This window comes from Sus scrofa, chromosome 1 (assembly GCF_000003025.6).
Source record: "Sus scrofa isolate TJ Tabasco breed Duroc chromosome 1, Sscrofa11.1, whole genome shotgun sequence".
Taxonomy (NCBI): Eukaryota; Metazoa; Chordata; class Mammalia; order Artiodactyla; family Suidae; genus Sus; species Sus scrofa.
Window position 1 is genome coordinate 129,536,765 of NC_010443.5, and position 16,703 is coordinate 129,553,467.

Below are 16,703 nucleotides of genomic sequence, written 5' to 3' on the forward strand. Positions count from 1 at the left end.
CCATCTGTGAAAGTGCCTTATTATGTTCTGGATGCTCAACTAGCATGCCCGACATGATCTGTCTTCCCACTGGCAGGTACCCGACACGTACCAAGTGGTAGAGCCGCACGGCCTGGTGCACGCTGCCCTGGAGCTCTGCCACCAGCTGTTCGCACTGCTCCAGGCTCACTGCTGGTTCTGGGAGGGACAGATACAGCTCAGGAAGGCCCAGCAAAGCTGCCCTTAAAGGCCTCCCCACCCAGGGGCCACTCAGGGCAAGAAAGGCCTACCACCCCTGCCCCCATCCAGCATCGGATGCCCTCAGCCCTTTACTCTGCCTCCTTCCTTCCCAACACCCTCCCAACACTATACAGAAAACAAGGGCCAGAGGAAAGGGCCAGCGCCAGCCCCAGGGGTCCCAGAGGGCCAGAAGGCACTGAAGGGGCAAATGAGTCAGAGAGAGGTCATGAAGGTTGGCAGGAGGGCCTCACCATCAGGGGTGTGACTTATGGACCAAAACAGGAGCAGACAGGACGAAAAACGTCAGAGGCTGGACTCACAGAAATGGGATGGAGCCAGAGAGTGGCCAACAGAGACGGGAGAGAGAGGATGGGGCAGGAGATGAGAGCTGGGGAGCTGTGCACACCTGAGTCCCAGCTCAGGGCTGCCCCTGGCCTGGTGCATTCCATGGGGCTGGGAGTCTTCTCAGGGGGTGGGGGCTGAAAGTTCTCAGGGCCTCGGAGGAGGCTGCTGACCGGCAATTGCTGGGCACGGGGACTGTTGGGCCCCGGCTGAGCCGGGCACTCGGTCCTAGGCTTGGGAGTTGCACCCTCCCCCAAACAGGCCTGCCTCTCAGATGTACTGTGAGTCTTTCCCAGGCCCACTGGGGAGCCAGGCTGTTCTGCCTCACCAGGGGCCCGGCCCTTGGTAACAGGTGAGAATGTGGCCAGGGTAGGACGATCAGGCAGTGGCTTTGGGATATCCAGGACCAGGTGAGCCCGGCTGGGCAGGGACAGCTTGCTAACTGCGGAGACTCGGACTGGGGCAGGAGCTTGAGGTTCGGCAGCCAGGCTGAGGTTCTCCCCAACGGAGATGCTGCGGGATATCTTGGCCATGGAACTGGTGGTGGGGTTCTGGTAGGAGCGGGGCCGAGACAAACGGCCATCAGTGTGGGGCAGGGAGCGCAGGCGCCCCTGGGCCTCCATCTCCTGTAAGAGCCATGGGCCTGGTGGAGGGGCTTCATCTGCAGAGGAGACAGAAGTACACACGTCAGGGGGTGAGGAGACCATCCTGGGTGCTGAGGCTCAACTCCCTAGGCACTGCCATGCCCTGCACGAGCCACTAAAGGCCACCCACTGGCAAGCACAGTGACATGGCAGGGCTCCACGAGGTCGCCTTCCTCAGGCATGCCCCCATGCTCCACACTCCCCACACCTGGAGCTGAGCCCCCAGCTCCTCACCCTGTGGCACCAGACTTTGCACGGACTGGGCTTTCTGGAGGCCCCCTGAGGAGGTGGTTGTGGCCACCCTCTTGGGGGCCCAGCTACTGTCCAGGTTGAGGCGGCGGCGTGGCAAGAGCACAGGGGCTGCCTGCTGCAGGCCGGGGTTCCCAGGTGATGGCCCTGCCTCTGGGGGTGCTCCTGGAGGACTGGCACCATTGCCTCTTCGCTGCTCATCAGGAGTCCGGGGCACCTGCACTGGTCTCAACGTCTGTGCCAGGCTTGAGGAAGGTGGGGACAGTTCCCTACAGGGAGGAAACGTGGAAGAAAGCCCACAGAAGGCTCAGGGCTACTCCCTGCTGAGTCAGGGAGGAGCTCTCACAGCACGAGAGGCACCAGGAGAGAAGGGCAGACACCAAGCCAGCCAGAAGGGGCTGTCCCAAAACCTGGAGTGCACAATACTGCTGGGCGTGGAAGACACAACCTTGGAGAGAGGAAGGCCATGTGCTGCCCCAGGGGCAGGACTGGCCCTCCTGGGAGATCCTTGTAGGAAAGGGGGCCACTGTGGGGAGAGTACCTGAGTGGGGGGGTCTGCACTTGCAACAAGAATCGGGAAGAGATGCTCCGAGACTCTGTCCGCTCTGCTACCCGGACTGGGCCCCCTGCCAGGGTGATAGAAATCATGAACTGAAGCAAGCCCTTGCCCCAAGCTCTGCCTCTCCTAGAAGGCAACCCTCGGGCATGGCCTGCCCTTGGACCCTCCCTCTCAGCCAGGCGAGGAGGGAAGAAGGGTAGACTGCAGTGACCAAATGCTGGCCCTCTGACCACACCTGGAGCAGCCCCATTGGCCAGCGTCTCAAAGTGCTGTTTTAGAAACTGCTCCTGGTCGGGGGTCCGAGGACTGCCTTCCTGCAGCCCATAGGGGCCAGGGCCTCCCTCCTCTTCCTCCTCTTCCTCATCACCCTCGGCTGGCTCTTCAAGGTCTGAGGAAATGCCATCCACACTCAGGGGCTCAGTGCTCTCAGAGTCTGGATGTGGGGGAGGAGGAGAGAAGCATCACACTGCACCCATCTGTCGCCAAAGCCTCTACGCCCACCTTAGTCCACTGACCCGCATGGTCCTGGCCCTCCCTCAGGGCTGCAGCCTCACCTTCCGTGGGATGCTCAGGGCTGGAAAGGCGACTGCTGCTGAAGTCCACAGAGCAGGCGCTGTCAGGGCTGTGCTTCTCTGAGGCCCTGCTGCCTGGGTACACTCTTCCCAGGGCCCCGCGGACTGGTGCCTGCACCTGGAACTCACTGCCAGAAAGGCCAGCAGGGGAAAGAGGAGGGATGAGCAGCAGCCCCACTGGACTCCTGCCTTCCTTCTGCCCCTCCTATGAACAAGACTGGGGATGAGGCAGTGCTGTAGCAGTGGGCAAGCCCTGTGAGCCTGTGGCCAGTCCTCTGTTCAAAGACAGAACACTCAGAGGTAAGCGAAGACGGGGGGCGGGAGTGGCCATGGAGGGCTGCAGGACCTTCACCTGGTATCCAAGGTGGGGCTGTCACTTGGCTCCGGGTAGACAATACCATCTTCCATGGGTGCAGGCTCCAGATCTTGAGCAAAGACCCCTTCCTCTTGGGATAGCAACTGGATAATGTGGGGGCAGGAACAGGGTTGGGAAGCCTGAGGGCGAGGGGGCTTTTCATCCTGGAAACACACAAAGGGGTATCACTGGGGCAGCACTGTGAGTGAGGGTCTGGGGAAAGAGGTGGAGGGGACCAGGATCTGGCGGGCACCCATTCTGGGAGAGGCTCCAACTCTGAGGACAGACACTGAGGAGCCAGGCTAGGCTCCAACTAGTGTTCTTGAGCTTCTGGAGGAATACTCCAGACTGCCACCACTTCATATCATGAACACTCCAAGGAGCCCAGCCCAGGACAAAGGCAACCCTTTGCTTCTCCACCTCAGTCACTGTACCACTCAGCCTAGCCAGCCCCACCTGATTTTGCAGCTCAGGTTACCCACATCCCACAGGGGCAGGGCAAGCACAGCTGGATGTATGCTCAGGCCCCCAGCTGTTGGCACAAGGCTGGCTGAGGCTGCTTGGAGATTTCTAGGTTGCTGGGAGAAAGCGGGCTCACCTGACTAGCACGTGAGCTCTCAGGGGCCTGCTGACCATTGTTCCCAAGACCAGGAGGGGTCACGGCCACAGAGTCCTGGCTAGGGCCCCGAGGATTTGGGACCAGAGTTTCCAGCTGCCGCAGGTCCAGCATGGAGCGAACACTCAGCTCCACACCTGGCTGAGCCCAGCGCCCCCTTCTCCTGGGTCCTTGGTTGGCTGCGGGAGCTGGGTCTAGGAACTCCTCCGTTTCCTGTGCCTGGTGTGGTGGGGGGGGGACCAGAGAAGAGTAACAATGACAACCACACAACAGCATCAGCAAATGCTCACGTCACCTGCTGTGTGCCAGGCACTTTACATGTACTAGCGCATTTAATCCTCACAACCACCTTGTGAAGCAGGTACTACTATTAGCTTTATATTTATATGTGGGAAAATAGATGCACAGAGGGCTTCAGTGATTTGTCCAAGCCTCAGAACAACCTGCGTGCAGGTCATAGCTCAGGTAGTCTGGCTCAAGTTCACGCTCTCAGCTCCACTCTCTGTCCTATCCTAGAGGACCTTCTGGTCTCAGTCACAGACACCTCAGAGCGGGGAGTCTCTAAAGTCCCCCACTCTGAGGACAGCCCCAAGTCCATAGCACCAAGGGCAAACCTCAACAGCTCAGGCTGGGGACCCATGGCCTGGTCAGAAGACACCGGACACCACCCCGCCATCATTGCATCAAACTGCTGGTAACAATGAAAGATGCCAGCACTTGAAACACTGACATGGGACATGGGAGGGTTGGGCTGCCGCTGAAAGCCTTTATCCTCCTCCTGCCACTCTGAGGCTGCCACTCAGCTATTGGTCCTCTTAAGCATTCTTCCCTCTAACTGTTCCAGAACTTCTGAGCTTTCCTCCTAACCTAGGTCTTCAGAACTACAGTTTCTCCAGATTTCTGCTCTTTGGCCCTTTGACTTTCTTGAAATTTCCTTCTAACTGCTTGGCTCAGACTCCTTTCCTATTCCCCACCTCAACCTGTTCTTTGTTCACGTTTCCTCCCAGGGCCCCAAGAGCTGACAAGTGGAGGACTTCCTTAGGGGCCCCTAACCCTTGCAGCCACCTCACCTGGCCAAAGGGATGAAGCACCTGGGCTTCGTCACCCCTTACCTATGACCAGCCCGTGGCTCACATTCCCCTTCCTTGGACACAAGGGGTACAAGCATGCAGGCAGACCCCATGCTCAAATGCCTCGCCAGGTGTAGAGAGCCCTATTTACACCCTCCTTCACCTCTTGTAACCTTGGAAGGACATTTTAACAATGGTGACTCACCCACTCATCTCCCAGTGGGACAGGCTTCGGGGCAAGGCTGGACTGGGCACCAAGGCTGCAGAGACAGGCAGTCAGACAGTGTCTCCTGCCCACCCACCCTGGAGCACTGGCCCCACACCAGCCCACACCCTACGAGGCCACAGTGATGCTCCTGTTTCCTCAGCTCATGCCGCTCTCACCCCCAGAGTCCCAGAAGGGGCCCGTCTAGACACTGTACCAACTGGTGCCTGTCTGGCCCCACAGCAGACTTCCACAGACCTGGCTCTTTCCTGGTGCCCTTGGCAAGGATGGGCAGAGCTGGAAGTTCTTCTTCTTCGGTGCCCTCGTCTTCTCCCTCCTTGTCACTGTCTGATGAGAGAGTTGGTCCGGGAGAGAGCACCGATGGGGCCTTGTGCCTGGGTCTGAGACAAGGAAGGGCATGGGAAGAGGAGACTCAGTGGGGGAAGAGACCCAACACCATTGGTCTTCACATGAGAAACAGGTGTTGGGAGATACAGAGTTACTGAGTGGTCCAGAGTGAGGAATAGGGGCAGTGACATCACAGCAAGCAGTCCTGATGCCCACCCACCACCTGCCCACAGCCCACCCTCTGTTCTCACCGGTGGGGTCCAGCGGCCCTCTGAGGAGAGGAGGGTCCTTGCTGCTTGGCCCCTCGCTGACGCTGGCGCAGCTCGGCCAGACGCTGCCTCATACTGATGGTCATCTCTGAGCTCAGGCGCCACACAAATATGCAGCTGGGGTAGAGCCACAGAGTTGGGTGATGGAGGAGGAGGGTGGGACCCCAGGGGTGTCACTCATACCCCTTCTCCATGGGCTGGCAAGGAGACCACAGCCACCCTCCGGTGCCCAGTCAGGCCCAGCCAAGAAATACCCCTGTTCAGCCCTACTTCCCAAGACATCACTGACGTGCAGAGAGGGGAAGGGCAGGGTGTGTTTGGGACACAGAGGAAGAGTCTGCGTCTCAGGGAAGCTAGCTTCTACTCACCTGTCCCCTGACACAGAGATGAGATGTTTGCAGTCATTACTAAACTTCATGCCAGTGACAATCTCTGTGAAGAACAAGGAATATGGTTTATGAGCCACCCTGAAGTCCCAGCCAAGTGTCTGTCCCAATGGTGGAAGTAGGGGATTTGCTGGAGGGGAGGGACAGACAGCTCTGCTGGGACCCAAGAACCTTAAGGAAGAAAGAGAAGAGTCCAGGGGGAGGATACCGGGGCCACGCTCACCTGAGTGGCCAAACATGGTAGCCACGCACTCGCCTGAGGAGAAGTCAAAGATGGAGAGGTTCTTGTCCGAACAGCTGGTGGCAATGTAGATCCCTGAGGGGTCTGTCTGCACCTGAGGAGCAGGAGACATGGCTGGACGGGGGCAGGAGCACTGGTCCCTCCCCGGCCAGCACCCTGCCGCCCTCCCATGATCTGGACCAACACCCATGCTCCTGGGCCCTCACCTTAATCAGAGTGCCATCCTCACCCTGCGACCCTTTAAACAGCTTCTTCTGCTTCCCACTGCTGATGTTAAAGATCCTGGAAAAACAGACACTCTCATTCACACGAGGAGGAGGTCACAATCAAGCATGTTTGAGTGGCAGCAACACCAGCCTGTTCTCTCTGGAATCCACGCCCCAGCACCAAAGGGGCTACCACCTCTTGGGTGAGGAAAGTACTCATTCTGTAGGCTCCAGGGGGCACAAAGTCCTGGACAAAAAGACAGCCATGGGGACTGAGCTGCCTAGAGCTGACCCTCTCAGGCATGAAGGAATGTGGTCAGGTGGTCTGAGAAAGGGATGCCCACCGGATATTTCGATCCTGGCAGCCGATGGCCGTGTACTTCCAGCTGGGCTCCACATCCATGTCATAGAGGGTCGTCTTCCGTACCACGTGGTGTGTCCGAGTAAACTGCACTCCATCTCCAGACTGCAGGGGTGGAGCACGCGGGCAGACCCCGCACCCAAATGCCTCACTGCGCCCAGAGAGCCCTGCTTTTGCCTCCCTTGACCTCCTGCAACCTCAGGTCGGGGGAATGGTAGTGGCCCCACCCCCACCCCTGACTACTGCCCCATTCAGGGAAGCCCAGTAACCTCACCTTCTGAGCAGTGCGGAAGTAGATGCTCTTGTCTGCTCCACAGCTGATCATGCGGACTTGCCCATCGCTGGCTACGGAGGAAGGGGGCTGGCTGTTCCCAGCGCTCTCACCAAGAAGGGGCCAGCCTTCCCTCTCTTCCCCTCCACATTGTCCCCCTTTCATTCCTCCAAACAATTAAACCAGGATGCTGCCCTCCAAGCTTAGGCTTTCCTTTCTCCCCATCCTCAGTCAACCTGGTTTTGCCTTCCTTCCAGGGTCCAGGGTTCCTTCCCACCCAGCCCCGGGCCCGCCAGCTGCTGTGCGACACTCTCCTGCGACTGACACCCCTTCTTGTGGAGGTGGGGGGCAGGTGGCAGTGGGGAGCAGGGGAGAAATTGGTGATAGGTGACAGGAAGTATCTCAGTTGCCCTCCCCTCACCTGCAAACTTGACAGCGGTGATGGATGATGAGTGCTCATCCAACGTCTGCTGGAGGCTGTACTCCCGTCCAGCGTCCAACACATGGATCAGCCGATCCCGACTCGCTGATGCCAGCAGTTTCAGACCTGGGAATGGAAGAGCTCCATCAGCCCATGAGTGCCCAGCGTAGGCTCCTACCTGGGCCCTGCACAACTAAGCCCCACATCCCTAAGTCCAGCAAACCATAGGGAAGGGATGGAGCTATCCTCTAAACCTGCAAAGATACCAAGTAATTTAAAGGATTTTCGGTCCCACATTCAAAGCCAGGATGGATGTAAGTGACACTAGTAGGACTGGAGAAGCCCTGTGCCATTCTGGGCTGGGTGCCAGACATCCTCTTTACCTGTGTCTGGCTTAGAGTACTCCAGACATAGAATTTCTGAGTCATGGGCCTCCACTTTCAGCATCTCATTTAGGGACTGCAGTTCGTGCACCCTGCAAAGAGGACGAGAGGAGGGAGCAGTCACTGACAGGCTGCAGAAGAAGAGACACCTGCTTTCTCTACTACATCCTCTCCCTGACCTTTTTGCTTTTTCATTTTAGGGCCACACCTGCAACATATGGAGGTTCCCAGGCTAGGAGTGGAATCAGAGCTATAGCGGCTGACCTACGCCACAGCCCTAGCAACGCCAGATCTGAGCCTCATCTGTGACCTACACCACAGCTCATGGCAATGCTGGATCCTTAACCCACTGAGCAAGGCCAGGGATCGAACCCACATCCTCATGGAGACTATGTTGAGTTCTTAACCCACAAAGCCACAACGGGAACTCCTGACCTTTTTTTAAATTTTATTTTTATTTATTTTTGAACTTTTGGGTTGGAGAAAAGTTGCAGTGGGTACAGAAGGTTTCCATACTTCTCTTACCCAGCTTTTCCCAATGTTAACATCTTACCTAACAACAGTTCAATTACCAGAACCAGGAAATTAACACGGGTACAATACTATAAACTAAAGGCTTTATGTGCACTTCACCAGTTTTTCCACAATATTCTTTTCCTGCATCCAAGAGCCTATCTAGGTCCCAGTTGCACTGAGTTGTTACGGAATCAACTTTAGTCTTTAGTCTCCTGTATGTAACAGCTCTTCAGTCTCTGCTTACTTTTCATAACATTGACACTTTAGAAGAGTATTGATTAGTACAGGCGCTCTGTCACATGTACCTCAATTTGAGTTTGACGTTTTTCTCATGATGGAACTAAGTTTCTGCATTGTTTGGCAAGAATACCACAGGAAAAATGCTATGTTATTCTGAGGCATCACATACGGATTTCGTGATGTTGATACAAGGATGTTAACACTTGATTACTTGATTAAGACAGTTTCTGCAGGGTTTCTTCCTTACAAAGTAATTATCTTTCCCTTGTAGATGAAAATCTTTTCCCCAACCTTTTTAAGCCAAACTTTTAAAAAGCTCTGTCCTTGGGGACTGAACCCCTCCAGCCTGTGCCATGTGAGGCAGGCAGTTCCCATTCCAGACCTGGCATTACCTGAGTGTGCCCACACGATCCCCGGAAGCTAGATGCTGTCCATTGGGGCTGACACACACAGAACGAATGCCCACGCGGGGATCCATCAGGGACCCATCAGCTTTGTCTCCCCCGGGCAGCTCAGTGTCCACCAGGGCCTGAGTGTTCCCATCCACATAGATGATCTTAATGAGGTCCTAGCGGAGCAGATCAGGAGAAGAAGTGGATAAGGCAGGGCTGACTCAGTACAGAGGCAAGAGGAGAGGAATGCTGGACAAGAGAGCCTGGCCTCCCAGAGGATGGCCACCTAAGAGCTGGAAGATCAAGGTCTGGGAACCCAACCTGGTTCCTGAGAGGCGGGGGTGGAGGTGAGTGGACACAGGTACTAGGATGGAGTGGGGGCCCTGTGGCTCACATTGCTGAGGATGTTTCGGTGCAGGGTGGAGCCATGCACCCCAGAGCTCTCTATGTTCCACAGGCGGATGGTGTTGTCAGAGGAACAGGTGATAAAGGAACTGGGGGGCAGGCAGGCCTGGTTACTGTCCTTCACTTCGGGGTAGACCTGAAGGGGCAGAAGGAACAAAGCCAGAGCTCCAGTTAGGGAGCAGTCCCCTGCCTGCCCTTGGAGCTGGAAGGCCATGGGGTTAAGGAGCCGATGCTGGCCAAGGTTTAGTGTCCGTTACATAATAGACAAGCCTAACTATTAGATACTCTTCAAATCACTAGGGGAAAGAACCAGAACCAAACACCTACTATGTACCAGGTACACTTCCAAGTCTCCCACTCACATTATTTCACTTAATTCTTAAAACAATTAGAATCCAGTACATCATTTTACCATTGAGTAAATGAGGCTTGGTCAAGTTCAATAACTTGTCCAAGATCACCCAGCCCAGGATGAGGCCAAGCTAAGGATGGACAGGGGTACATTCGCAGAAGCACTAAAATTCAAGTTCAATCCTCAGGACCTATCTGAGGGTGTATGGACACAGGGATGTGGCTGGAGAAACGAGGAGGCAACAGGAACATGATGTCCTACTTGGAGTCCCCATTTCCTGCCCTTACAATGGTATCCCAGGAAACCGGGTCAAGCCAGTCCACCTACCTCCACACTCCAGACGCAGGAGGAATGATACAGTGCTGAGTACACTTTGCCCACTTTCTTGGGGTCCCTTACATCCCAAACATAAATGCTGTGGTCGTTGTATACACAGGACAGCCACTGATTAGTAGGATCAAAGGTCAGCGCAATGGTGTCTGGATACCTGGCATTGGCCACTCCAGAGAAGAGGCGACTGTAGGGAAGAGGACAGGGCAAACTGGTAAGGGACAAGCTGATGAAATGAGGGCTTAAGGGGAATGAAAACAGAAGCCAACCCACAAAGGAAGGTGCAGAGCATGGGAGCCCTCCCAGACCCACAGGTCTGGAAGCAGCTGCTTGAGAGGAAAAGGCCTCCTCCGACAGCTCTCACTGAGAGCTGCCCCAGCACCAGCTGCTGGGCCCAGGTACTCTCCTGAGGAAAACAAACGAGGTCACGGAACACCAACGGCAGACAAGGTAGTTCTGTGGCCATGACGGAGTCCAAAAAGAACAAGACTACTCTGTAATCGTGTCTGAGACAGATGAAAACAAGTCACTGTACAAACCACAAAAATGACCGAATATCACGCTTTTCCATCTATCAGAACTGAGAGCTGCTTCTTTACCAGTTATAGCTTTAGTGCCATACCTTTCCTTCCAGCGTTTAGATAAAAATTATTAAATGTCCAAATGTAGAATTGACCACTCCCTACTTCCTCACAGCATCCAACAGAGCCAAACTCCAGTCCCTGTAACACAAGCCCAAATCTTCCAATAAGCCCGTCTTAACATCTACACACAGCGTACAATACAGCCAAACCGGTGTGTGTGCAGAGACGTTGCTGTCATCCCTGAAGCACAGGGAAGGAGGGCCGGGTGCGGAGTAAGGCTCCGAAATGCAGGCAGAGGCCCCACAGCTCACCTGGCCTCCGTGACACTGGCAATGTCTGTCCCCAGCGCGTGGGGCCGGGGCAGGGTGCTGAGGAAGTGCAGGTTGGAGGGGTTGAAGAGGCGCACGGTTCCATCAGCGCAGCCACAGAAGATGTAGTCTTGGCTCACAGAGATGCAGTGGGCCACAGTGGTCTACAGACAGAGGGGCTCAGGTCAGCACCAGCCACCTGCTCAACCCCTCCTCAGCCGTCACCTGCCAAGAGGAGACACCAGCCAAGACCAGGGCGAGGGGGAATCAGCCCAGCTGCTCTGGCCTGAGCCCCTCAGCTGTTATCTGGGGATGCCCGGCCCTCCAGCAGCAGGTGGCCAGATGGGGGATGGGAATCAGGGAGCGGGGAGCCTTCTAAGGCCCTAGAGGTTTTGGCAAAGAGGACAATGTAGGAAAAGCCCAGCAAAGAGAAAGGAACAGCATGAGAAAGAGAGGAAAGTCTAGCGCCACTTACTGTGAAGCTGTCTGTGTTCTGAGCAGAAGAGGAAAGCAGGGGAAAGAAAGACAGAAAAAGAGAGCAGAGAGGAGGCAGTTACACAGATCTGCATGGGCTGCAACCAGGCCAAGCTCTGGCTCCCTCAAGCTTCTCTCTCCTGGGGTCCCTTCCTGCATGTAGGGCCCAGCCCCTGGTCCAGAACCACAGGCATCTGACCTCCCCTGAGCTGGGACACGGCAGCCCCCACTGGGACAGAGGTACTTACTCTCAGCTCCACCCACTTATCCAAAAGCCTCCGGTCACTGAACTCGCACAGCAGCCCCGAGGATGTGATGCAGAAGGTGCTATCTGCCTTCTTGCCTCGGCCACAGGCCACATCAGTGAACAGGTTGTTCCGGAGCTCCCCCAGCAGCCCCGAGCGGCCCAGCAGGGGCACAGTGGCGTTCACCTGTGAAGACACACCACTGCTGCCCACCCATCCACCCTGGAGCCTTCCCAGGAATCCAGGCCCTGGGGAGAAGGAGGGAGGAGACGCAGCCAGCCCCCTTGCCCTGTGCAACTATCCTCGGCCCAGAAAACATCTGGCTCATCTGCAACTTCTGACTGACTGCTGAGCAAGCTGAGGCGGCCCAGGGCAGCAGGGCTTCCTGCCATGGGGTGAGCAGACTCTGGCCCTGGGGCTACTTCTAGCCTCAGCCCCTCACCTTTGAGGTCTTGCTGTCATCAAGGTACCAGAATTTGATGTGCCTGTTGCCAGCAGTGACAAAGTAGCTGCAGTCCTCGGAGAAGGAAACTGCTGTGACCCGACTGGACACTTTATTGGAGGCCACCACGATGTTTTTCTGGAGGGAAAGTCAAAGGAAGAATCAAAATTCCGCTTCTTGGGGATAAGAAGAAAGAGGTTCACACCTCACACCAGTCAGAATGGCCATCATTAATAAGTCCACAAATAACAAGTGCTGGAGGGGTTGTGGAGAAAAGGGAACCCTCCTGCACTGTTGGTGGGAATGTAAACTGGTACAGCCACTATGGAGAACAGTTTGGAGATACTTTAGAAATCTATACATAGAACTTCCATATGACCCCGCAATCCCACTCTTGGGCATATATACAGACAAAAGTTTCCTTGAAAAAGACACATGCACCCGCATGTTCATTGCAGCACTATTCACAATATCCAAGACATGGAAACAACCCAAATGTCCATCGACAGATGATTTGATTAGGAAGATGTGGTATATATACACAATGGAATACTACTCGGCCATAAAAAAGAACGACATAATGCCATTTGCAGCCACATGGGTGGAACTAGAGACTCTCATACTGAATGAAATGAGTTAGAAAGACAAAGACAAATACCATATGATATCACTTATAACTGGAATCTAATATCCAGCACAAATTAACATTTCCACAGAAGAAGAAAGAGGTTCAGAGAATGGAGGGGGGATAAATAGGATCTGTATTTTATTTTATTTATTTATTTATTTTTATTTTTTTATTTTTGTCTTTTTGCCATTTCTTGGGCTGCTCCAGCGGCATATGGAGGTTCCCAGGCTAGGGGTCGAATCGGAGCTGTAGCCACCGGCCTACGCCAGAGCCACAGCACCTCGGGATCCAAGCCGCGTCTGCAACCTACACCACAGCTCACGGCAACGCCGGATCGTTAACCCACTGAGCAAGGGCAGGGATCGAACCCGCAACCTCATGGTTCCTAGTCAGATTCGTTAACCACTGCGCCACGACGGGAACTCCAGGATCTGTATTTTAAAATGTTTCTTTCCAGGGAGTTTCCGTTGTGGCTCAGTGGTAGCAAACCCGACTAGTATCCATGAGGATGCAAGTTTGATCCCCGGCCTCACTCAGTGGGTTAAGCTCACAGCGTTGCCTTGAGCTGTGGTATAGGTTGCAGATGCAGCTTGGATCTGGCATTGCTGTGGCTGTGCTGTAGACTGGCAGCTGTAGCTCTGACTTGACCCCTAGCCTGGGAACCTCCATATGGTGCTGGTGTCGCCCTAAAAAGCAAAAATAAATAAGTAAATAAATAAATAGTTTCTTTCCAGGATTTAATGGTCAAAAAAAGAGAAGAGGGAGGAGAATCCCTTCTTAGAGGACTGAAGAGATTCGTTTCCTCTGGAGGGCCTCCGAGGCGAAGGCTAGCCTCTTTCCACCAACACACTTGGCTAAACAGTTGGTTTTTTTCTGCTTCAGAACATTTTCTAGAATGAGACCGAAATCAGCTGAGTGGAATTAAGGTTGGCAGCTTTCTGGCTCCCCAAATGACCCTCAGACCCCTATGATGCTATCAGGCCAGGCCCCCAGCCCACTCACCTTCCAGGCCCAGACGTTGACGATCATGTCATGCTGGTAGCCCACAGAGACTATGTACTTGGCGCTGGGGGAGAAGGCCACACAAGCCACACCATACTTATGCTCCTGCAGCTCTGCCACCTGGCTATGCTCAGCCACGTCCCAGACCCGCACGGCAGGCATGTGCCCACTCTGCAGGGAGGCAAGAACTGGAGTGAGGGCCAGGGCACGCAGCCTCCCCAGGCCTTTCAGGGTGGAGGCCCCCACCTCTCCAGCCACCAGACACAATCTCTCTGATAACCCCTTGGCCAAAAGCAGAGTGCTATAGAGGGCAAAGGGATAGAGGAAACATGAGAAATATCTCAGGACAGCAATGATTATCAGAGAGAAAACAGCCCTAGATTTGGTTCAGTATTTCCAGGTGAGGGTCTGCACCTCTGTTTTTGTTCAAAGCTCCTAGAGTGATTCTGAGGGGCAGCCGGGGTTGAGAATCACCACCACCCACATCTATGTCTGCCCCACTGCCTCCCTGTGTGACTGAGATGGGAGCGGTGGTGTCCCTTGTGCGCCCAGCAGGGGGCCTTCGAGGCTAAGGAATATCTTTAAAGCAGTGGTTTGCACCATGTGCTTCCCAAACTAGCAGAATCAGCACCATCTGGGAGCTTGTTAGAAATTCAAATGTGGGGGTCCCCTCCCAGACCTACAGACATACAAATTCTGGGGGCAGACCCAGCAATGTGCACTTTAACAAGCCCTTTAGTGACTCTGGTGCCCACCAAGGCTTCAGAACCAAAGTCTGAAGATACAACAAACCCTGGGATTTGGCATCTGTTCAGGACGCCAGAGTGGCAACAGCTCTGACCAGGCCTGGGATGGGTGCTCTTCACTGAGGCCAGGCCACCCACTCTCCTCAGAGCAGCCTGGCTCCCCTTCCTCACTCACCTCTCCAGTGACCAAGTACTTGCCATCCGGGGAGAAGGCAAGGGCGGTGATGGTTTTCCTGCAAGAAATGAGGCAAACTCAGAAGCCCTGGCAGCCTGGCCTCAACCCGGTTCCCTGAGAGTCCCCTCAAAAGGCAAGGCAGCAGACACCAGTAGCACATGGGCCGGTTCCTTATCTGGCCCTGGAGCCCAACCTGGTTCCAGTCCCCAGAGCCATGGAGACCTCAGACTTTTCACGGCCCCCAAGAGATGCTCCCTGAAGGCCTAGACCACTTACCTGGAACTGTTGAGGATGTGGTGCTGTTTGTGCTTCCGGGGATTGAACAGCACGACTACGCACCTGGGGAGATGAGTGAGACCACTGATGTCAGCACCAAACCACAGCCCTCCACCCCACCTCACCCACCTGCTCCGGGAATTCTGGGCACCCAGCACCGAAGACTGGGCAAGCAAACTCAGAAGGGCTCACTTGCCACTGAGGGCAACTGACTGCTTTCCCCTGGAAACCCGGTCTTCCTGTTTCCTTTCTTCACCCACAGGGGCCCCTCTCTACCGCCTCACAAGGGTGAAAGGGCTCCCTGGAAGCCTATCCCCACCAGGTCCCGGAGCACCAGTGCCATCTCCACCACCAAGGGCAGCAGGAACACAGGCCTTCCCACGGTCCTTGCACAAAGCCCAGAAGGGGTGCAGGAGGGAAGAACTCACTGACTTGGGCAAAGCAGGCCACAGGTGTACAACCAGGGCACGGGAGGGAGCCACGTGTGTGTCAAGTATTTGTGCTCCAAGGATGAGTTAAGCCTCTCGTGTGTGTGTGCGCGCGCGTGCGTGTGTGTGTGTGTGTGTGTGTGTGTGTGTGTGACTTGGCAAGAGCCAACCTCTGCCCCACTTCCCACAACCCCACAAGTCAGGGGATAGAGCGCGCGGGAGGCAGGGGGCCAGAACTGCAAGGAGGCTCAGTAAGACTGGGGGGAGGGGCAGAGAGGCTGAGAGGCCTGGGGAAGGCCAGCCCCAAGAATCCCCAGCTCCAAGGAGCCTGAGAAGGACCCTCCAGACGTCAGAAGACAAGCAGAGAAAGCTGGGAGCATCCTCTCCAGCCAGAAGGCAAGGCTGGATGGGATCAGGATCAGACTGACTTTCCAGAGGCAGCTCCAGAGGGGAGGCCAAGGGGTAGGAGTCAGGGGCCAGGAGCAGGAAGCCATTGCCAGCACTGTTCTCCCTGAGGCACCTTGGCTGTCAGCAGCCCAGCCAGTCGCCCTTCTGCCTCAGAGCTTCATTAGAACTGTAACTAGCTGACAGGAGTGAGCATGGAGCCTGCTATACCAGGTAAGGGGTGGGAGAGAATGATCAGAGGGCTATGTCCCCCAGACTCAGCCTTGTTCAGTGGGAAACCACAGCGGCCCCCACATTCTGATACCCCTGCTTGCTGGAAACTGGAAACACAGGCAGGTACAAGCTGCTAGTGAGTACTCACCATCTCAGGCTCAATAAACCACTTCAGTATGCAAAAGCCACAGGTAATCGCTGGGGATACTAGGACCTCAGAGGTACCCCAGCTATGCCCAGAACTGCCAGGCGGACCTTGGAATTCCTGAGTCACATCATCTGCTCCTCTAACCCCCTCCCCTAAATCCCTCCTCACCATTTTCTTTCTTCTTCTCCCTCTATCTCCTAATCTTTTGGTTTCCCTCTTCTCATTCCTTTTTCCTTTCTCTCTCTTTACACAGACTTGCAGTCTTCTGCTTCCCTTCTACAATGCCATGTCAGGAGGGTTTTTAAAAATATGACCAAATTATCAGATGGCTTTGGAAACGCTGTGCCCCACCCCTCTCCCTCCCTATCCCAAGTTCACACACATACACGGCCTGGGCTGCTGGTAGGGGCAGTCCAGGATACAGGGAGCCTAACTCCTCCGAACCACATAAGATTCATAGAACCTTAGAGCCAGAAGGAAGGATGGAAGGGAAGATGAAATGCACTGTGCTAGGTGACTTTAAAGATCTCCTGGTCCAACCCTCCAAAATCTTGAGATGAAGAACTCTATGTTCAGAAACCTAGGCTTCTACAAAGAGCAGAGCCCAGATTCGTGTCTTCCAGCGTCCACCGTTCTTTACGTCAAACCCAAGCATCTCTGATCTGATTGTGCCACCT

The 16,703-nt window shown here is 55.0% G+C and overlaps 1 protein-coding gene across 1 annotated transcript in view; it reads right to left on the minus strand.

Annotated features, from left to right (window-relative positions):
* The window catches only part of MAPKBP1 (mitogen-activated protein kinase binding protein 1), a 55,550-nt gene that overhangs the window by 3,230 nt on the left and 35,617 nt on the right, over window positions 1-16,703 (minus strand). Inside the window, 28 exon segments of the mRNA XM_021097365.1 lie at window positions 92-177; window positions 626-1,222; window positions 1,440-1,723; window positions 1,996-2,080; window positions 2,249-2,446; window positions 2,568-2,713; window positions 2,938-3,104; window positions 3,539-3,775; window positions 4,828-4,886; window positions 5,090-5,232; window positions 5,431-5,565; window positions 5,817-5,880; window positions 6,058-6,169; window positions 6,282-6,357; window positions 6,626-6,747; window positions 6,917-6,987; window positions 7,335-7,460; window positions 7,718-7,809; window positions 8,866-9,041; window positions 9,260-9,406; window positions 9,950-10,139; window positions 10,848-11,008; window positions 11,320-11,337; window positions 11,567-11,749; window positions 12,006-12,143; window positions 13,636-13,806; window positions 14,557-14,614; window positions 14,833-14,895. Coding sequence (XP_020953024.1) covers window positions 92-177; window positions 626-1,222; window positions 1,440-1,723; window positions 1,996-2,080; window positions 2,249-2,446; window positions 2,568-2,713; window positions 2,938-3,104; window positions 3,539-3,775; window positions 4,828-4,886; window positions 5,090-5,232; window positions 5,431-5,565; window positions 5,817-5,880; window positions 6,058-6,169; window positions 6,282-6,357; window positions 6,626-6,747; window positions 6,917-6,987; window positions 7,335-7,460; window positions 7,718-7,809; window positions 8,866-9,041; window positions 9,260-9,406; window positions 9,950-10,139; window positions 10,848-11,008; window positions 11,320-11,337; window positions 11,567-11,749; window positions 12,006-12,143; window positions 13,636-13,806; window positions 14,557-14,614; window positions 14,833-14,895 — 4,105 coding nt within the window.